The sequence below is a fragment of the Capricornis sumatraensis genome, chromosome 6, assembly GCF_032405125.1.
Source record: "Capricornis sumatraensis isolate serow.1 chromosome 6, serow.2, whole genome shotgun sequence".
Taxonomy (NCBI): Eukaryota; Metazoa; Chordata; class Mammalia; order Artiodactyla; family Bovidae; genus Capricornis; species Capricornis sumatraensis.
The window spans coordinates 111369640-111388318 of NC_091074.1; the positions used below are offsets into that span (position 1 = coordinate 111369640).

Below are 18679 nucleotides of genomic sequence, written 5' to 3' on the forward strand. Positions count from 1 at the left end.
ATCCCTAATTAAGAACTGTCTACTATACCACCCCACCGTCAATTCTGTTTCCAATTTAAGAGTATGAGCTTTGCGAAGGTGGAAGGCCTGAAAATGTTCGCAGCAATAAGTATGGGAGGGTGTGGGTCATCCCTTTCAGGTTCCACTGTGGGGGTGAGTCACACTCCAGCCTCCCTCTGCCCTCCTCCTGAAGAGCTTGACTCCTGCTGCCATAGAACCATATCTGGCTGATGTCTGTTAACCTCATAGCCCTATCATTTTTCATTCCAAGGACCAATAAACAAAACTTGTGTAGACACAAGTACCCTGGAGTTGCCAAGGTGACTGAGAGAGGGCAGCTCAAGCTGAGCTCATGACTACAACTGTTCCCTTTCTTGCGCCTGAAGTGCGTGCTGAGCTGCCTGAGCACTCCTGGGGCCCTAACTCTTGTGTCCCTGTTTACTCTCCAGGCAGCAGATGCTGAGCTTCCCGCACCTTCTGCAAACAGTGCTGCACATCATCCAAGTGGTCATCAGCTACTTCCTCATGCTCATCTTCATGACCTACAACGGGTACCTCTGCATTGCTGTAGCAGCTGGGGCTGGCACAGGGTACTTCCTCTTCAGCTGGAAGAAGGCGGTGGTAGTGGACATCACAGAGCATTGCCATTAACGTCTCAGTCCATGGTGTGGCCTTATCGATTGCAGTGGAAAGCAGTTCAAGACTGGAAGACAGGATTCCACCTTCTCTTCTTGCTCCTTATCTCCTTACGACACACATACACCTGCTCAACAGAGGTTTAGCTTACAGTCTCTGAGCTAAAGTGGTAACTTCCTTCCCCCCACACTTCTTTCCCTAATGAGCTGAGTTTCCCGTTTCTCTTGAGGTGAAGCCACTCAGGAGAAGTCCTCTCCTCCGTCATTATCTTAGATCCGAGTTATATGTTCTTATCTAATCCGGGTAGCTTTCTGTTCAATGGCTCAGTCGCCTGCTTCCTTTTTTTTAGTCTTGTGTTCTTTTTTTTCTTTTAAACAGACAGTTTGTGAATTTGATGGGTTTTTCCTGGGTCAGTGATGGAAATGGGTTAACTTTAGCCAGGATTGATGGCAGGCAAGGGAAAGTCTTGCCCAGCTAAACCCAGAACCCAAACATGTTTTAGTCTTTGGACTCAATGAGTGGAAGATAGGTTATGCCTTCCCTAGATGTGACGTGTTGCACCAAAATCTTTGTAGGGGGCAGAGATGGTTTGAGACTGTATAAATACAGGCCCAGAACTTGCAGAACAGTGTATTCCTGGGTGGCTGACTAATCAACTTATGTTCCCACTCAACATTTTAATTAGAATGAACTTGTTAATCAAGAAAAAAAGGTGACAATCAATTTGAGAAAATAGATATTTTAAAATGAAACCATTGACATTTTTACTTTGACTTGGTACCTTAGTATGTCACAGCTGAATGAAGCAAGCGTTTAAACATTTTCTTCTGTTACTGTTTTCATGTGTCTGCCTCTAAACCAGTGATTTTCAAACTTTAGCATGCATCAGAAAATCACCTAACGAGCTTGTTAAAAACCCAGTTGTTGGGCCTCGACCCAGAGCTCCTAAATCAGTATTTTTAACAAATTCCCAAGTGATGCTCCTGCTGATGATCAGGGGACCATACTTTGAGCATCTCTGCTTTAAACTAAGGGAGTATCACCTAGTGGGTGAGCTACCTGGGACTGGGCACGGGAATTTGATTTGCTATTAATAGGTGGTGTGTCTGGGCTTAACTCATGTACTAAATGCTGCTGGTCAATACTTAATCATTCCACAAACATTTATTCAGCCCCGGCTGTGTCTGTGTGCCCAGTCCCACATGCACAGAAGGGCTGGAGCCAAAGTAAACTTTTCTTAGCATGTATGAAATCACTAGTTCTTATTTTTAAAGATCTGTAGTTTCTTGGAAGTAGCCTGAAGGTTGAGAAAGACCTTTGATCTGCAATGTAAATCAGCCAGTCTTGGGTTAGAAGGGCAAAAGCCCAGCCATCTCGTTGAGAGGCTTAGGGTGTGGTTGGCTGATGGGCAGATTTTCCTCAGCCCCGACATCCAAAGGCATACCAGGCAGATCCTCATTCTCTGCTTGACCATCTTTGTTACTCGGGGTGGGGAGAGCTTAATTAGATCACAAGTGGCCAAAAATTGCTTTCCTCAGTGAAGAATCGTATTGGATTTTTATTCTCGTTAGTTTACGCTGCAGTCTGTTCCCAGTCCAGCCTACCTCTGTATAGTGACTCTTGTGCTGGTCTATTAAATCCTGCCCTCCTTGGTGCTAGACTCCTTTTGTGCCTCAGGGCAGGAGAGAGAAAACACAGCTATCCTGTTGGCCTCTGTTGTGGTTTTGAAGTTTGTACTTACTCTGTTGATGCCAGTTAAATATTGGAGGGCGACAAATGTGTACTTGCATGGCTTTGAACCAAGAGAGGCTTATGAGCTTACCGGATCGAGGTTAAAACCTAAGAACCAACACTTAGAATTTTATGTTCTTCTCTCATTCCAACCCCTTGTAGTGCTGATACTTAGTATAAGCAAAGGGAATGACAGGTACTGATAAAAATCCAACATTAAGGTACAAATAGCCTGTATTGTCTCAGAAGCCAATGAATAATAAAACCCTGAGAAATAAAATAAGAATCAATGTTTAGTAGTAACCCTGGTACTCTCTAGACATCTTGTCATGATCTGCTATGAAGTAACCTTATCAGGTTATTTTCAAGGTGTGAAAAATCAAGGCCAGTTAAGACAAAATGCTGCGAATTTCAAACTCTCAGAGAGAAGCAATTTGGGATATGTCTTTGGGTATTCAAGATAGAGTCTCATGAGAAACCTGAATTCTGTGATCTTGAGCTAGGTTGCCAAAGGAAGAAACTAGTGAAGGGGGAGGGAGGGAAGTAAACCTTAAATTCTGTCTTTCTTGAGTTCTTGGACTGTGTTAATGTTGATAATCTTGTTGATTTTCATATCTGTACCCCTGTTCCTTTAGAATTTTAGTGCCTGACTTTGTTCCTTTTGGATGCAAATTGCTCGTTTCCTCCTGTTCACAAGTGGAAGCTGTATCACCCTGCCTTTGGCCCCTTACTGTCTTTCAGTCTTTTATCCTATACATCTAGTCTGTTAATCTCCCTAGCCCTCCCAATGCACTGGACAATGCTGTGCAGTGGGTTCAGATATTGATACCAACTGGAAGCTGTAAAACTCATTCGAGACCCTAAGCACACTTTGAGGAGCAACTGTCCTGTTGGAATTTCTATGAGGCTGGGTAAAGGGCTACCTGGTACTATCCACTAAGTTACAAAATCTTAGGTACCGTCTCCAACCTATGCCAGAGGAACATTCAGCCCCTCACTGCCCACAGACAGAGTCCTCTGTCCACCAGGGAATCAGTAGTTTCTTCACTACTTCTATGGTAGGGTTGTCTGGAATTCCCTTTTAGGCTGTGGGGCACTGGTTTCGGGTTCCCTGTAGAAGCTGGAAGGGGAGGTGGTAGGGAGTATACTTTCATGTCATTTACTGTTGGTCCTGCCCTCTCCAGCTGCTTCCTTGAGAAGATACATCTAAAGATACAAAGTCTGCATTTGATATAATGCCTTAATCACTGGGTCTACAATTAATGTTGACTGTTTTAGATTGTAAGCTCCTGGAGGGCAGTATTGCTGTCGTAGGAATATTTTAACAGTGTCATGTGCAAAAGAACAAATAAATATTTTGATTTTGTGATTCTATGTGTGTCTTCCACCCAGAGTGATGTCAGAATCAGTGGTCTCTTCATTGTCCACATGGACTCCGGCCATTATCATCAGTTTTTAAGATGTCCGTCTTTCAGGTGGCGTGACCCAGTTATAGTTTCATCTCACTGTCCTCCTCCTACTTTAAACGACAGGCTTTGTACACGCCAGAAGAGTTCACATGACCTTTTGCACAGGACACAGTCTTAATGAAGATGCAGTATCTCAGTACACCGAAGATTTTATCATATCATAATCGTTTCCCTGTGTTTATACTGACAGAACATCCTCTTGAGTGTGGCTATTAGGAGGGAAGAAGAAACTCAGAAGCCTCAATGTTTTTGTGCTTCTGTGCCCACTCATGCTGGGAAGCCACAGTGACTGGTTGAGGCAGTCTTGTATGATTTGTTTTCTCACTCTTTGATCCTGGCCTTTGTAGCACTCAAAATAATTGAACTCAGTTTCCCTATCTGGAGCCACTATTGCTGTGTTTTCAAGATAAAAGAATGGAAAATCCCAGCTGAAAGTGGAAGAATAAAACTATTGTAAGAATGGTAGGGAAGACGTGAAACTATATATCCTCTTCTCTTCCTGCCCCCCACATTGTGATTACCCAGACTTAAACTACCCCAGAAAGGCTGGGTAAAATCCTGCTAGTGGGTCTCTACAGAACTGCTGATTCCAGAGGTTCTTTTCTACTATAGTTGGCAGTTCCCAGTAGTTGAATTAAACAGTGAAAACAACAGGACATAATTCTAGTCTCTGAGCTTCCTCTCAGATCGACTCGTTAGGAAAGCTCTCAGGCAGTTTGGGAAAGAAGGAAAACTGGGATGGTTGGAATGCTAACACTCTACTGCCTATCCTCTCAAACTAGTTACAAAGCCATTCTATAAAGATTCTGGAAATCCACAGCTGAATCAGGTTTATACAAAATCGTGAGATTCTAATCTCCACAAGAGCAGGGATCTCGATTTGTTCACTGCTGTTACTAAGTGCCTAGAATGGTACCTGGCACATAGGAGGCACTCAATAAATACTTGTCGAGTAAATGAATTAAGTGAAAATCAGTTACAGGGATCAACTGGATGTGTCCTGTGTTCGTTGTGTAGTTGCTAAGTTGTGTCCAACTCTTTGCGACCCCATGGACTGTATCCCACCAGGCACCTCTGTCCATGGGATTTCCCAGGCAAGAATACTGGAGTAGGTTGCCATTCTTCAGGGGATCTTCCTGACCCAGGCATCAGACTCTCATCTCCTGTGATGGCAGGGGGATTCTTTTTACCTCTGAGCCACCTAGGAAAGCCCATTCTGTGCATAGCGTCTTTTAATTAAGATGAGAAGAACGATGTAGCAATTTAATGGTGCTATTATATTTCATTAAGGATGTCACACACTTTCCCAAAAATATATTTATTTTTAAAAACAAAAATCAGACAAGTTTTATCAAGTCAAATTTTCCAGAGACAAACCAGAGTTTGAATTTCAGAGTGAAAGTTAAGCATCCATAATCTCATGCAGAAGTATTTCTCCGCAGGAGGTAAAATATTCTGCCTGACTTCGAGCACTCCATTCTCTAAATCTTGTTTGTGTTTCTACCATCATTGTACTCCATTCCAGGGCTCTGGCACACAAGAAAATCCGCCTCTAAAACTCAAAATTTCCAAATTGAGATGAACGATTGTTGGGCTTTGGTTGGGGTTTATAACCAATTCGATCATTAATCATTTGTTCCCGGCTCTTGGGATCACTGCTGAGTCCAATGGCACCTTCTCCATCACTGCCTCCTACAATGTCCACATCTTCCTTTTGTTTCTTACGTGTCTGAAAGTTTAAATGTTTTCGTGTTAAGGCAATATTCTATTCATTAACAAACATTTATTTAGCACCTACAATGTTTTAGGCATTAGGGAAAAGGATAGGGTTTGGGATTACACAACAATAAGCTGAAATCCTAGGTTTAGATGGTTAGGGGTCCGAGAGGATATAAGAGGATGCAGTGATAAAAGATGTAAGCCCTACCTTCCAGGATGTCACAGTCTAAAAGGGAAATAGACCATTAAAATAGAAGATGAATCAGGGCTATGACAGAGCAAAGTCCACACAATAGATGGAAATCAACATGACTGGTAAAACAATAACCACCAGAAATTAACAGATGACACCATGAGATTAAATGTAACACGAGAATAGAAAGTTTGTGCTACCTTATCATGAGGTCTGTCTGACTTGGGGAATTCATTTTTGTTTTCAGATAAAAGGTTTGGCTCCAGCCACAAGTTACTACAGAATTCACAGTCAATGTCTCAGTTTGATCACTTTCAAAGAGAGAAACTAACATCCTACAACTACCCTACCTGAGAGTTCCTTATTAGAATAGCTCCCCTACACCAATCCCAATCCCTGGAATCACTGCTATTCTTCACCACTTACTGCTATTCTTCACCACTGCTGAACTGGGAGCCTTTAAATGCCAGCATCAAAGTATACAGTGCATCAGTGAGGTATTACTTTATATATATATATAAAATACATAATGACTTTCCTGAGTTACTCTCTAGGTTATACTACCTACATAACATTAGAAAAGCTCTCCCTAAACACCTTTGTGAAGACAAGTTCTAAAAGGCACAGGATGATATCATTTTATAAGCTGTGAGAAATTCAGAATATCCAAGTAAAATGAAATCATTGAAAAGGCTTCCAACTGTGAACAACTGCTGACTATTTCAAAATCCAGAGTCAGCAAAATGTAATTAAACTAATTTTAGTAACAAGTAAAATACCAGGTTTTCTGTTCCATTTTAGCACAGAACAAAAACTATTCCTCCCTCCAAAGTTGCTCTAAAACAAGTGAAACCCACTAAATAACTGTCTGTAGTAAAAAGATTAAAAACAAGAACAAAAATATCAGGGCATAAATTTATATCTAGGAATAAATTTGACCAAGGAGGTAAAAAGACCTGTACACTTAAAAATGAGACATTGTTGAAAGAAACTGAAGACACAAAGAAATGAAAAGGTATTCTATGCTCATGGATAGGACAGTTAAAATGTCTATACTCCCTAAAGCAATCTACAGATTCAATGCAATCCCCATCAAAATCCCAACAACATTTTTCACAGAAATAGAACAAAAATTCCTAAAATTTGTATAGGACCACAGAAGACCCCAAGGAGCCAAAGCAATCTTGAAAAAAAAGAACAAGGCTGGAGGTATCACATTCCCTGATTTCAAATTACACTACAAAGCCACAGTAATCAAAACAGCATGGTATTGGCAGAAAAAGAGACACAGATCAATGGAACAGAACTAAGAGCCCAGAAATAAACCTTCACATATGCAGATAAATGATTTACAACAAAGTAGCAAAGACCATCAGAGAAGGCAATGGCACCCCACTCCAGTACTCTTGCTTGGAAAATCCCATGGACGGAGGAGCCTGGTGGGCTGCAGTCCATGGGGTCTCGAAGAGTCGGACACGACCGAGCGACTTCACTTTCACTTTTCACTCTCATGCATTGGAGAAGGAAATGGCAACCCACTCCAGTGTTCTTGCCTGGAGAATCCCAGGGACAGAAGAGCCTGGTGAGCTGCCATCTCTGGGGTCGCACAGAGTCGGACACGACTGAAGTGACTTAGCAACAAAGAGCATACAATGGAGAAAGGACCGTTTCTTAAATAAATGCTGCTGAGAAAATTGAACAGCCAATGCAAAAGAATGAAGCTAAACCACTATTTTGCACCATGCTGCTGCTGCTGCTAAGTCGCTTCAGTCATGTCCAGCTCTGTGCGACCCCATAGACAGCAGCCAACCAGGCTTCTCCGTCCATGGGATTCTCTAGGCAAGAGTACTGGAGTGGGGTGCCACTGCCTTCTACACAAAAATTAACTTAAAATGGATTAAAGACTTTATTATAAGACCTCCTCAAACAATAAAACTCCTAGAAGAAAACATAGGTGGTATGCCTTTCTCAGGCAAGGGAAACAAACGAAAAATAAATGGGACTCTATGAAACTATAAGTCTTTGGCACAGCAAAAGAAACCATCAACAAAATGAGAAGACAGGATACTAAACGGGAGAAAAGAGCTGCAAATAATTTATCTGATAAGGGATTAATACCCCAGATATATAAAACTCTCATACAACTCAACAACAAAAAAACAGATGACCCAAGAATCTGAATAGACATTTTTCCAAACAGACAGATGACCAACAGGTATAAGAAAAGATGTTCAACATCACTAATTACTGCTGCTGCTGCTGCTGCTAAGTCACTTCAGTCGTGTCCGACTCTGTGCAACCCCATAGACGGAAGCCCACCAGGCTCCCCCGTCCCCAGGATTCTCCAGGCAAGAACACTGGAGTGGGTTGCCATTTCCTTCTCCAATGCATGAAAGGGAAGTTGCTCAGTCGTGTCCGATTCTTAGCGACCCCATGGACTGCAGCCTACCACGCTCCTCCATCCATGGGATTTTCCAGGCAAGAGTACTGGAGTGGGGTGCCATCACTAACTACTAGAGAAATGCAAATCAAAACGACAATGCGATATCATCTCATGCTCATTAGAATGGCCATTATCAAAAAGAGAAGAAATAATAGGTGTTAGAGAGGACGTGGAGAAAAGGAAACCACACATTGTGAGAATGTAAACTGGTATAGCCAGTAAGGAAAACAGAATGGAGATTTCTCAAAAAGTTAAGAGTAGAACTCCCATATGATCCAGCAATTCCACTCCTGGGTATATATCCAAAGAAAATGAAAACACTATTTCAAAAAGATGAGTTCACCACCATGCTCATCACAGCGTCATTCACAATAGCCAACATATGGAAACAACCTCAGTGCCTCATGACAGATGAATGGATAACGCAGATGTGGTGTATCTATATCTATTTAGATACACCATGAAATACTACTTAGTCATAAGAATTAACTCAATTAAAAAAAAAGTAACTCAATGGGGAGCTGACTCTGCAAGGTCAAATTTCAGTATGAGACTAACACTGAAGTTTACAACTGAAGTTTAAACCATAAGGGACTTTCAGGGAAAGAGTGCAGAGTGTTTACTGACACTGAAATTAGAGATAACTCGTCAGGAGAAGATAAGGTGGAGAGATGACCAAGGACCAGATCAAAAGGGCCTTTTATGTCATCCTAAGGAATTTGTACTTTATTCCAAAAGCCAGTAAGGAATTTAAGTCTTACTGATTGACATCTAATACCGTGTGGTAAGGCTATGCTTAAAAAATACACACTGAACTCCTACTAGATGCTAGGAACTCAACAGTGGAGAAGACAGGCATGATTTTTACAATCAGCGTTCCTAATGTAAGTGATTTTACAATAAATAAATCATTGTAAATTATAATAAGTGCTATGAAATAAAAGAATAAAGTATTCTGGGAGATCCTAATGAGATGGAGAGAGCACGGGTAGGAATGAAACACCGAAGCTGGACAGGGTCAGAAGAGGCCTCTCAGACTGAGGAGGTCACGTTCAAACTGAGACATGAAGAAAGAGGAAAGACTCCAGGCAGGGGAAAATAACATGTGCAAAGGCCACGAGTTATCAACAGTTTGGCATGTTCAAGGACATAAAGGAAAACCAACGTGCCTAGGGTGCAGAGGGCAAGGCATGAGTGGCAGATGAGACCTGAGAGGGGCCAGAACATACAAACACTTGGAGGCATGACAAGGAACTGAGGCTTTATTCCAGGTTCAGGAAACCATTGAGGACTTTCAAGCATGAGCATAACATGAGCTGAAATTTTTTAAAGATCACTTTATATAGATACCTAATGGAGAAAGGATTGAAAATACAATAATGGAAGCAGAGAGACAACTTGGATGCTACTCGAATTGTGCAGTGAGATATTGGTTATTGGAATAGGGTTCTAACAGTGGAGATAAAAAAGGTATGGGTAGATTCTAGAAATATTCTGGAGGTAGAACCAAAGGATTTATGGAAAAATTGAATATAAAAGGTGAGGGAAAGGGAGAACTTAAGATTGACTCTCAGGATGATGGCGAGAGCAACTATATAGATACTGACATAGAGTATACTGAGGTGAAAATGGTTCGAGGAAGAAATCAAGAGTTTTTTGTTTTAACATATTACACTGAATAACATAGTACACTGAATAATGACCTCCAAAGCTGTTGCTGCTGCTGCTGCTGCTAAGTCACTTCAGTCGTGTCCCACTCTGTGCGACCCCATAGGCGGCAGGATCCTGTAATTGTTGCCTTGTATGTGAAAACGGTCTTTGTAGATGTGATTCAATTAAGGATGTTGCAATGGGGACATTGCCCTGGAATATGTGGGTGGGCCCTTAATGCCAATGCATGTATCTTGTAAGGGAGGGCACAGGGAGACGTGACAGGCAGGGAAGACAACGTGATTATAGACAGAGACGCCGGACTGATGTGGCCACAAGTCAAGGAATGCCAGCAGCCACCAGAAGCTGCAACAGTCAAGGAACAGAACCATCGCCCACGGTCTCTGGAGGGAGCACAGTCCTGGTGACATCTTGATTTTGGATCAGTGATATTGGTTTCAGATTGCTTGCCTGCAGAACTGTGAAAGCCTAAATTTCTGTTGTTTGAAACCACCAAGTTTGTGGAAATTCATTACAGCAGACACAGGAAGCTAATACATTATGTTTAAGATGCCTGTAAAGCATCCAAATAGAGATTTCAAACAAGCTGTTGGTGTGAGAATCTGGAGTTCAAAAGTTAAGGGTTACTGTTTTAAATATTCCTAAGGGTTTGAAAGTTGTACTCTTACCTCCAGGTCCTTTCGAATGCTCTCAAACTCCTCAATATCATCAAGTTTCAGCTCCAGGCGGGTTGGTTTTCGTCGCAGCATAATGAAATCAACACTAAAGGGCAGATCCAGTAAACTCTTAGCTGTTAAAAATGGTAGAGAGGAGAAAAAATTGTAAGGCATAAACTCCAGCTACAAACATAAGATCAGTCTGTAAGCATGCACACAAAAACAAATGGTGATAAAAAGACTCATCTGGAATCACACACTGGCTTCTAAGTCCTGAGGGATATAATTATCACGTTTTTATTACATGACGCAGATCCACAACTCTGTAATTACAAAAATCTCTTTCTTCCGGAATTTAAAATAGCCAGCTGCCTATAAAAGGATTCTAGGCATCAATCACTTTAATCTCATGTCCATTCCCAGAGAAATATTCTAGCTAAGAGAATAAAGCTAAAATATCACAATTTAAATTCAGTATAGTTAGTAGGAAATAGATTTGACCAACACTATCTGGGAATTGTGAGAGACTTATGATCACTCCTGAATGCTAAAATCAGTTTGCGAAATCATATGAAAACTCCTTCTAACTCACCAGTTCACAGGGTTATCCTCAAGGTCTAAATAGGTCCTCAATGGATGGGTTATTCATTCAACCAACAGTTCCTGTGCTCCAGCTACTGAGTTAAAAGGCATAGTCACAGTCTGTGGGGAAAACAAACATAAATAGAAAACTGCAATATACTGTAGTAAGAACTTTGATGAGGGTAATGTAATGGCATCACACAGGCACCCAACCCAGTGGGGTGAACAGGGATGTGGAGGAGATGATGTCTAAGTTGATTTCTGAAGGACAGGCAGAAAAGGGGGACTAAAGGCATCCCAGGCAGAGAGAATAAGTATACACAGAGGCTCAAGAGAACACTCTGGAATCTGAAAACCCAAGGTAATGTTTATGCTACAAAAAAAAAAAAAAAAAGCTTTTTTTTTTCCTTTCAGAAGAAAATAAAACTCCTCAATTGAGTTTAAAACCTGTTGATGGCATCATCTTTATATCCTCATGGTATCCAGTAGAGATCATCTATAATAACCGTTAGTAAATGCTCTGTTGAATAAACTGAGAGATCCAAACCAAAAAGAAAGTGGAATGAACTTTTCTTGAGCACTGTGCCACACTCTTCTTTTTACATTCTCAGGTTTACTTTAACACAGAAATTCCATGATGCTGGCAAAATTATGCCTATTTCGCAATGGCACCCCACTCCAGTACTCTTGCCTGGAAAATCCCAAGGGCAGAGGAGCCTGGTAGGCTGCAGTCCATGGAGTCACTAAGAGTCGGACAGGACTGAGCGACGTCACTTTCACTTTTCACTTCCATGCACTGGAGAAGGAAATGACAACCCACTCCAGTGTTTTTGCCTGGAGAATCCCCGGAATGGGGAAGCCTGGTGGGGCTGCCGTCTATGGGATCGCACAGAGTCGGACACGACTGAAGTGACTTAGCAGCAGCAGCAGCTCAGATAAAGTCTTAGCTGCTCAGTTTGATTAATAAATGTCAGCCTCCTGGGAAATTCCCTGACAGTCCAATGGTTAGGACTCTGGGTGTCCACTGCAGTGGGCACCAGTTTGATCCCTGGCTGGGGAACTAAGACCCACATGCCTCAAGAAGGAACAACAAAAAAAGTCACCCTCCTATAAAAATTGTACACAGGCCACAGGGAGAGGATTACATGAAAATCATGTAAGTGAAAGCTCCTTTAAAATATGCATAGGCCCCTCTCGCCTTCTCAGATGGCCCACACTCTGTAGAGTGTGTTTCTCTCTAAATAAATTCACTTCTTACCAAGCAAAAAACACACAAACAAAAACCAAAAATATATGTACAGATATAAATTATTAATACATGTATCGAGGCTATAGACAGGACTTTGAAATACACAAAGGAAGAAACGTCTCCTCCTCCCACGAAGGTTGGGACAGACACAAGTAATATCCCTTATCAATATAAAACACTGGTATATCACATTTCAAATTGCTTTGTACTAAATCAGATATTATCTTGATTCCAATGTAGAAAAAAAGTACAGGAGGCCAAAGTTCCAAGGGTGGAGAATGCTTAAAAGAAAAAAAGAACTGAGACACATTTTAACCTTTCTGCAAACTGTAAAAAGCTCACCACTAGGGAGCAGTATGGAGTAATATATAAAGGTGCCTGCTCTGGAGATGAGCATGGCCTTGCCCGCCAAAACATGCCCCAGTTTGCCCCACAGCCAGTTCCTCGCATCAGGAAGCTTGCACAAACCTTTTATCCTCTTCCATAAGAGAGCAGAAAGAATGAAAACCACAATCACAGGGAACTAACCAAACTGACCGCATGGACCACAACCTTGCCTAACTCAATGACTCTACGAGCCACGTGGTGTAGGGCCACCCAAGACGGACGGGCCATGGTGGAGAGTTCTGACAACATGTGGTCCACTGCAGAAGGGAATGGCAAGCCACTTCAGCACTACTGCCTTGAGAACCCCATGAACACTATGAAAAGGCAAAAAGATACAACACTGAAAGATAAACAGCCCAGGTTGGTAGGTGTCCAATTCTCCAGAAGGAATGAAGAGGCTGACCCAAAGCAGAAATAACATGCAGTTGTGGATGTGTCTGGTGGTGAAAGTAAAGTCTGACGCTGTAAAGAAGAATATTGCATAGGAACCTGGAATGTTAGGTCCATCAGTCAGTTCAGTTCAGTTGCTCAGTCATGTCTGACTCTGTGACCCCATGGACGCCAGCACGCCAGCCTTCCATCCATCACCGACTCCCACAGCTTGCTCAAACTCATGTTCATTGAGTCAGCGATGCCATCCAACCATCTTATCCTCTGTCATCCCCTTCTCCTGCTGCATTCAATCTTTCCCAGCATCAGAGTCTTTTCTAAGGAGTCAGTTCTTCACATCAGTGGTCAAAGTACTGGAGCATCAGCCCTTTCAATGAATATTTAAGACTGATTTCCTTGAGGATTGACTGGTTTGATCTTGAAGTCCAGGTCCATGAATCAAAGAAAATTGGAAGTGGTCTAACAGGACATGGCAAGAGTGAGCACTGACATTTTAGGAATCAGTGAACTGAAATGGACTGGAATGGGCGAATTTAACTCAGATGACCACTATATCTATTACTATGGGGAAAAATCCCTTAGAAGAAGAAAATGGAGTAGCCCTCACAGTCAACAAGAGTCCAAAATGCAGTACTTGGGTGCAATCGCAAAAATGACAGAATGATCTCTGTTCATTTCTAAGGCAAACCATTCAATATCACAGTAATCCAAATCCATGTTCCAACCACTAATGCTGAAGAAGCTGAAGCTTAATGGTTCTATGAAGACCTACATGACCTTCTAGAATTAACACCAAAAAAAGATGTCCTTTTCATCACAGGGGACTGGGATGCAAAAGTAGGTAGTCAAGAGATAACTGGAGTAACAGGCAAGTTTAGTCTTGGGGCACAAAATGAAACAGGACAAAGCCTAACAGAGTTTTGCCAAGAGAACACCCTGGTCATAGCAAACACCCTCTTCCAACAACACAAGAGAAGACTCTACACATGGACATCACCAGATGGTCAATACCGAAATCAGATTAATTACATTCTTTGTAGCTGAAGATGGAGAAGCTCTATGCTGCTGCTGCTGCTAAGTCGCTTCAGTTGTGTCTGACTCTGTGCGACCCCATAGACGGCAGCCCACCAGGCTCCCCTGTCCCTGGGATTCTCCAGGCAAGAACACTGGAGTGGGTTGCCATTTCCTTCTCCAATTCATGAAAGTGAAAAGTGAAAGTGACTGCAGCCTACCAGGCTCCTCCATCCATGGGGTTTTCCAGGCAAGAGTACTGGAGTGGGGTGCCATTGGCTTCTCTGAAGAAGCTCTACAGAGTCAGTAAAAACAAGGCTGGGAGTTGACTACGGCTCAGATCATGAACTTCTTATTGCCAAATTCAGATTTAAATTGAAGAACAAAGAGAAAACCACTAGGCCATTCAGGTATCACCTAAATCAAATCCCTTACGATTATAGAGTGGAATGACAAATAGATTCAAGGGATTAGATCTAACAGACAGAGTGCCTAAAGAACAATGGATAGAGGTTTGTAACATTGTATAGGAGGCAGTGATCAAAAGAAAAATAATTGCAAAGAGGCAAAATGGTTATCTGAGGAGGCCTTACAAATAGCTAAGAAAAAAAGCAGCTGTGGAAACTGTGGAAACGAAAGGCAAAAGAGAAAAGGAAAGATACACCCCTTTGAATGCAGAGTTCCAGAGAACAGCAAGGAGAGATAAGAAAGCCTTTTTAAGTCAACAAGGGAAAGAAATAGAGGAAAACAATAGAATGGGAAAGACTAGAGATCTCTTTAAGAAAATTAGAGATACCAAGGGAACATTTCATGCAAAAATAGGCACAATAAAGGACAGAAACAGTATGGACCTAACAGAAGCAGAGGATATTAAGAAGAGGTGGCAAGAATACATAGAAAAACTATACAAAAAAGATCTCAATGACCCAGATAACCACAGTGGTGTGCTCACTCACCTAGAGCCAGACATCCCGGAATGTGAAGTCAAGTGGGCCTTAGGAAGCATCACTATGAACAAAGCTAGTGGAAGTGATGGAATTCTAGCTGAGCTATTTCAAATCCTAAAAGATGATGCTGTAAAGTGCTGCACTCAATATGCCAGCAAATTTGGAAACTCAGCAGTGGCCACAGGACTGGAAAAAGTCAGTTTTCATTCCAATACCAAAGAAGAGCAATGCCAAAGAATGTTCAAACTACCACACAATTGTATTCATTTCACATGCTAGCCAGAGTAATGCTCAAAATCCTTTAAGCTAGGATTCAACAGTATGTAAACTGAGAACTTTCAGATGCACAAGCTGAATTTATATACAAGCAGAGGAACCAGGGATCAAATTGCCAACATCCCTTGGATCATAGAAAAAGTTAGAGAATTCCAGAAAAATATCTACTTCTGCTTCATTGACTACACTAAAGCCTTTGACAACAAACTGGAAAATTCTGAAAGAGATGGGAATACCACACCACCTTACCTCCTCCTGAAAAACCCGTATGCGGGTCAAGAAGCAACAGTTAGAATTGGACATGGAACAACAGACTGGTTCAAAACTGGGAAAGGAGTACGTCAAGGCTGTATATTGTCACCCTGATTATTTAACTTCTATGCAGAGTACATCATGCGAAATGCCGGGCTGGATGAAGTGTGCTTCATCTGGAATCAATGCAGGGAGAAATATCAATAACCTAAGATATGCAGATGACACTTACAGCAGAAAGTGAAGAGGAATTAAAGAGTCTTAATGAAGGTGACAGAGGAGAGTGAAAAGTTTGGCTTAAAAAGCAACATTCAAAAAATTAAGATCATGGTATCTGGTCCCATCACTTCATGGCAAATAGATGGGGAAACAATGGAAACAATGACAGACTATTTGGGGCTCCAAAATCACTGTGGATGGTGACTGCAGCCAGAAATTAAAAGACACTTGCTCCTTAGAAGAAAAGCAATGACAAACTTAGATAGCATATTAAAAACCACACACATTACTTTGCCTACAAAAGTTCATATAGTCAAAGTTACAGTTTTTCCAGTAGTCATATACAATGTGGGAGCTGGACAATAAAAAAGGCTGATCACTAAAGAATTGATGCCTTCAAACTGTGGTGCTGGAGAAGACTCTTGAGAGCCCCTTGGACAGCAAGGAGATCAAACCAGTCAATCCTAGAGGAAATCAACCCTGAATATTCATTGTAAAGACTGATGCTGAAGCTGAAGTTTCAATACTTTGGCCACCTGATGCAAAGAGCCGACTCATTAGAAAAGACCCTGATGCTGGGAAAGATTGAAGGCAGGAGAAGGGGATGACAGAGGATGACATGATTGGACAGCATCATCAATTCAATGCACAGGAGTTTGACCAAACTCCAGGAGATGGCGAAGGACAGGGAAGCCTGGCATGCTGCTGTCCATAGGCTCGCAAAGAGTCCGACATGACTGAGCAACTGAACAACAATTGGAGGCAGAGATTCTAATTCCATCCCCAATGATCTTGGACAACTGGCTTCACCTTTCACTAGATCTTGGTTTCCTGGTCTGTATCTATTGTTGTATGGATTGAATGTCACATTGCAGCGTAAATTCCTATAATGAAACCTGGCGTTTAGCAAACGCTCAATCAGTTCAGTTCAGTTACTCAGTTGTGGCCGACTCTTTGTGACCCCATGGACTGCAACATGCCAGGCTTCCCTGTCCATCACCAACTACTGGAGCTTACTCAAACTCATGTCCATTGAGTCAGCAATGCCATCCAACCATCTCATCCTCTGCTGTCCCCTTTTCCTCCTGCCTTCAATCTTTCCCTGCATCGAGGTCTTTTCAAGTGAGTCAGTTCTTTGCATCAGGTGGCTAAAGTATTGGAGTTTCAGCTGCGGCATCAGTCCTTCAATGAATATTCAGGACTGATTTCCTTTAGGATGGACTGGCTGGATCTCCTTGCTGTCCAAGGGACTCTCGAGAGTCTTCTCCAACACTGCAGTTCAAAAACATCAATTCTTCAGCGCTCAGCTTTCTTTATAGTCCAACTCTCACATCCACACATGACTACTGGAAAAACCAAAGCTTTGACTAGATGGACCTTTGTTGGCAAAGCAATGTCTCTGCTTTTTGATATGCTGTCTAGGTTTGTCATTGCTTTTCTTCTAAGGAGCAAGCGTCTTTTAATTTCATGGCTGTAGTCATCATCTGCAGTGATTTTGGAGCCCCTCAAAATAAAGTCTGTTACTGTTTCCATTGTTTCCCCATCTATTTGCCATGAAGTGATGGGGCCAGATGCTGTGATCTTAGTTTTCTGAATGTGGAGTTTTAAGCCAAGTTTTTCACTCTCCTCTTTCACTTTCATCAAGAGGCTCTTTAAGTCTTCTTCACTTTCTGCCATAAGGGTGGTGTCATCTGCACATCTGAGGTTATTGATATTTCTCCCGGCAATCTTGATTCCAACTTGTGCTTCATCCAGCCTGGCATTTTGCATGATGTACTCTGCATCTAATAAGTTAAATAAGCAGAGTGACAATATATAGCCTTTACTACCCCTTTCCTGATTTGGAACCAGTCTGTTGTTCCATGTCCAGTTCTAACTGTTGCTTCTTGACTTGCATACAGATTTCTCAGGAGGCGGGTCAGGTGGTCTACTATTCCCATCTCTTTCAGAATTTTTCACAGTAAATAGCCATTATTATCGTAAAGAGGCCTAGGGGAGGGGAGGGGGCTCTTTCCAGCTCTGGAAACACCAATATTTTGAGCATCTCCACCCCCTACAAGGAGAAGGAAATGGCAACCCACTCCGGTACCCTTGCCTGGAAAATCCCATGGACGGAGAACCCTGGGGGGCTACAGTCCATGGGGTTGCAAAGAGTTGGACACGACTGAGCGACTTCACTTTCACTTTCACGCCCTACAAGGGGGCAACAATCCTAGCACCCAGGGCAGCAGAGTCGTGCAAGTTGCTTGCTTGCAGTTTACCTGACGCCTCACATTCATCATCTCTCTCGGAATAAGACAGAAAGACCGGCTGAAGACAGCAAAAGCGGGGCGTGGCTCCTCCGCCTGGTCTTTATTTCACTTCGGCGCTAGAGGGCTCTTTGAACTTATTGTTTCACCACTGCCCAAATCCACCGAAAACCCACCCAGCTCAGAAGAAACTGCCAAGAGAACTTCCTGACAGCGGAGGAGAACAGCACTCCCGCCGCAGCTCCCGGGCTGCACTCAAGGGTCCAGGGCGAGAGTTTCCATGGCAACATGGGCCTTGGCGCCAGGAGGACTTAGAGCCCCTGGCCGGGCCGGGAGCCGACAGCAGGCCCCGGAATCCCTCGATTCGCTCCCTGAGTTCAGTTAGCAGCCGCGCGATTCCCCGCACCTACCTCTTTTCAGGCCTGTTCAGTCCCTTTCCGGAACCTCGGCGCCCACCCCGAATCATCCGCTAAGCCAACTGGACTACACTTCCCACACTGCCTCTGAGTTTCTCTCTTCGCAGAACCTTGGCCTCCGCGTGCTTCTCTCGGAGGCTCTACAGATCATATCTCTCAACTCGCCCAGACTCCCTCCTACTA

General features: G+C 42.6%; 2 protein-coding genes across 2 annotated transcripts in view; one reads left to right on the forward strand and one right to left on the reverse strand.

The window, feature by feature from the left end:
- The window catches only part of SLC31A1 (solute carrier family 31 member 1), a 34926-nt gene extending 31198 nt beyond the window's left edge, over window positions 1-3728 (forward strand). The window contains exon 5 of the mRNA XM_068973803.1: window positions 450-3728. Coding sequence (XP_068829904.1) covers window positions 450-651 — 202 coding nt within the window. The 3' untranslated portion in view covers window positions 652-3728. The remainder of the gene's footprint in view (window positions 1-449) is intronic.
- Window positions 3729-5277: 1549 nt separating this feature from the next.
- CDC26 (cell division cycle 26) lies at window positions 5278-18657 on the reverse strand. Its single transcript, XM_068973698.1, has 4 exons — window positions 18491-18657; window positions 11111-11220; window positions 10531-10652; window positions 5278-5565 (listed from the first exon to the last, which is right to left on the reverse strand). The coding sequence occupies exons 3-4, from the start codon at window positions 10609-10611 to the stop codon at window positions 5389-5391; spliced, it is 258 nt and encodes an 85-aa protein (XP_068829799.1). The 5' UTR covers window positions 10612-10652; window positions 11111-11220; window positions 18491-18657; the 3' UTR covers window positions 5278-5388.
- Between the last annotated feature and the right edge of the window lie 22 nt (window positions 18658-18679).

Bases quoted from the DNA above. Each gene is read 5' to 3' on its own strand.
- CDC26 (XM_068973698.1), bottom strand. From the start codon at position 10,611: ATGCTGCGACGAAAACCAACCCGCCTGGAGCTGAAACTTGATGATATT. The intron at 5,566-10,530 runs GTAAGAGTACAA...TTAAACTTTCAG, and splicing joins GCATTCGAAAGGACCTGGAG to ACACGTAAGAAACAAAAGGA.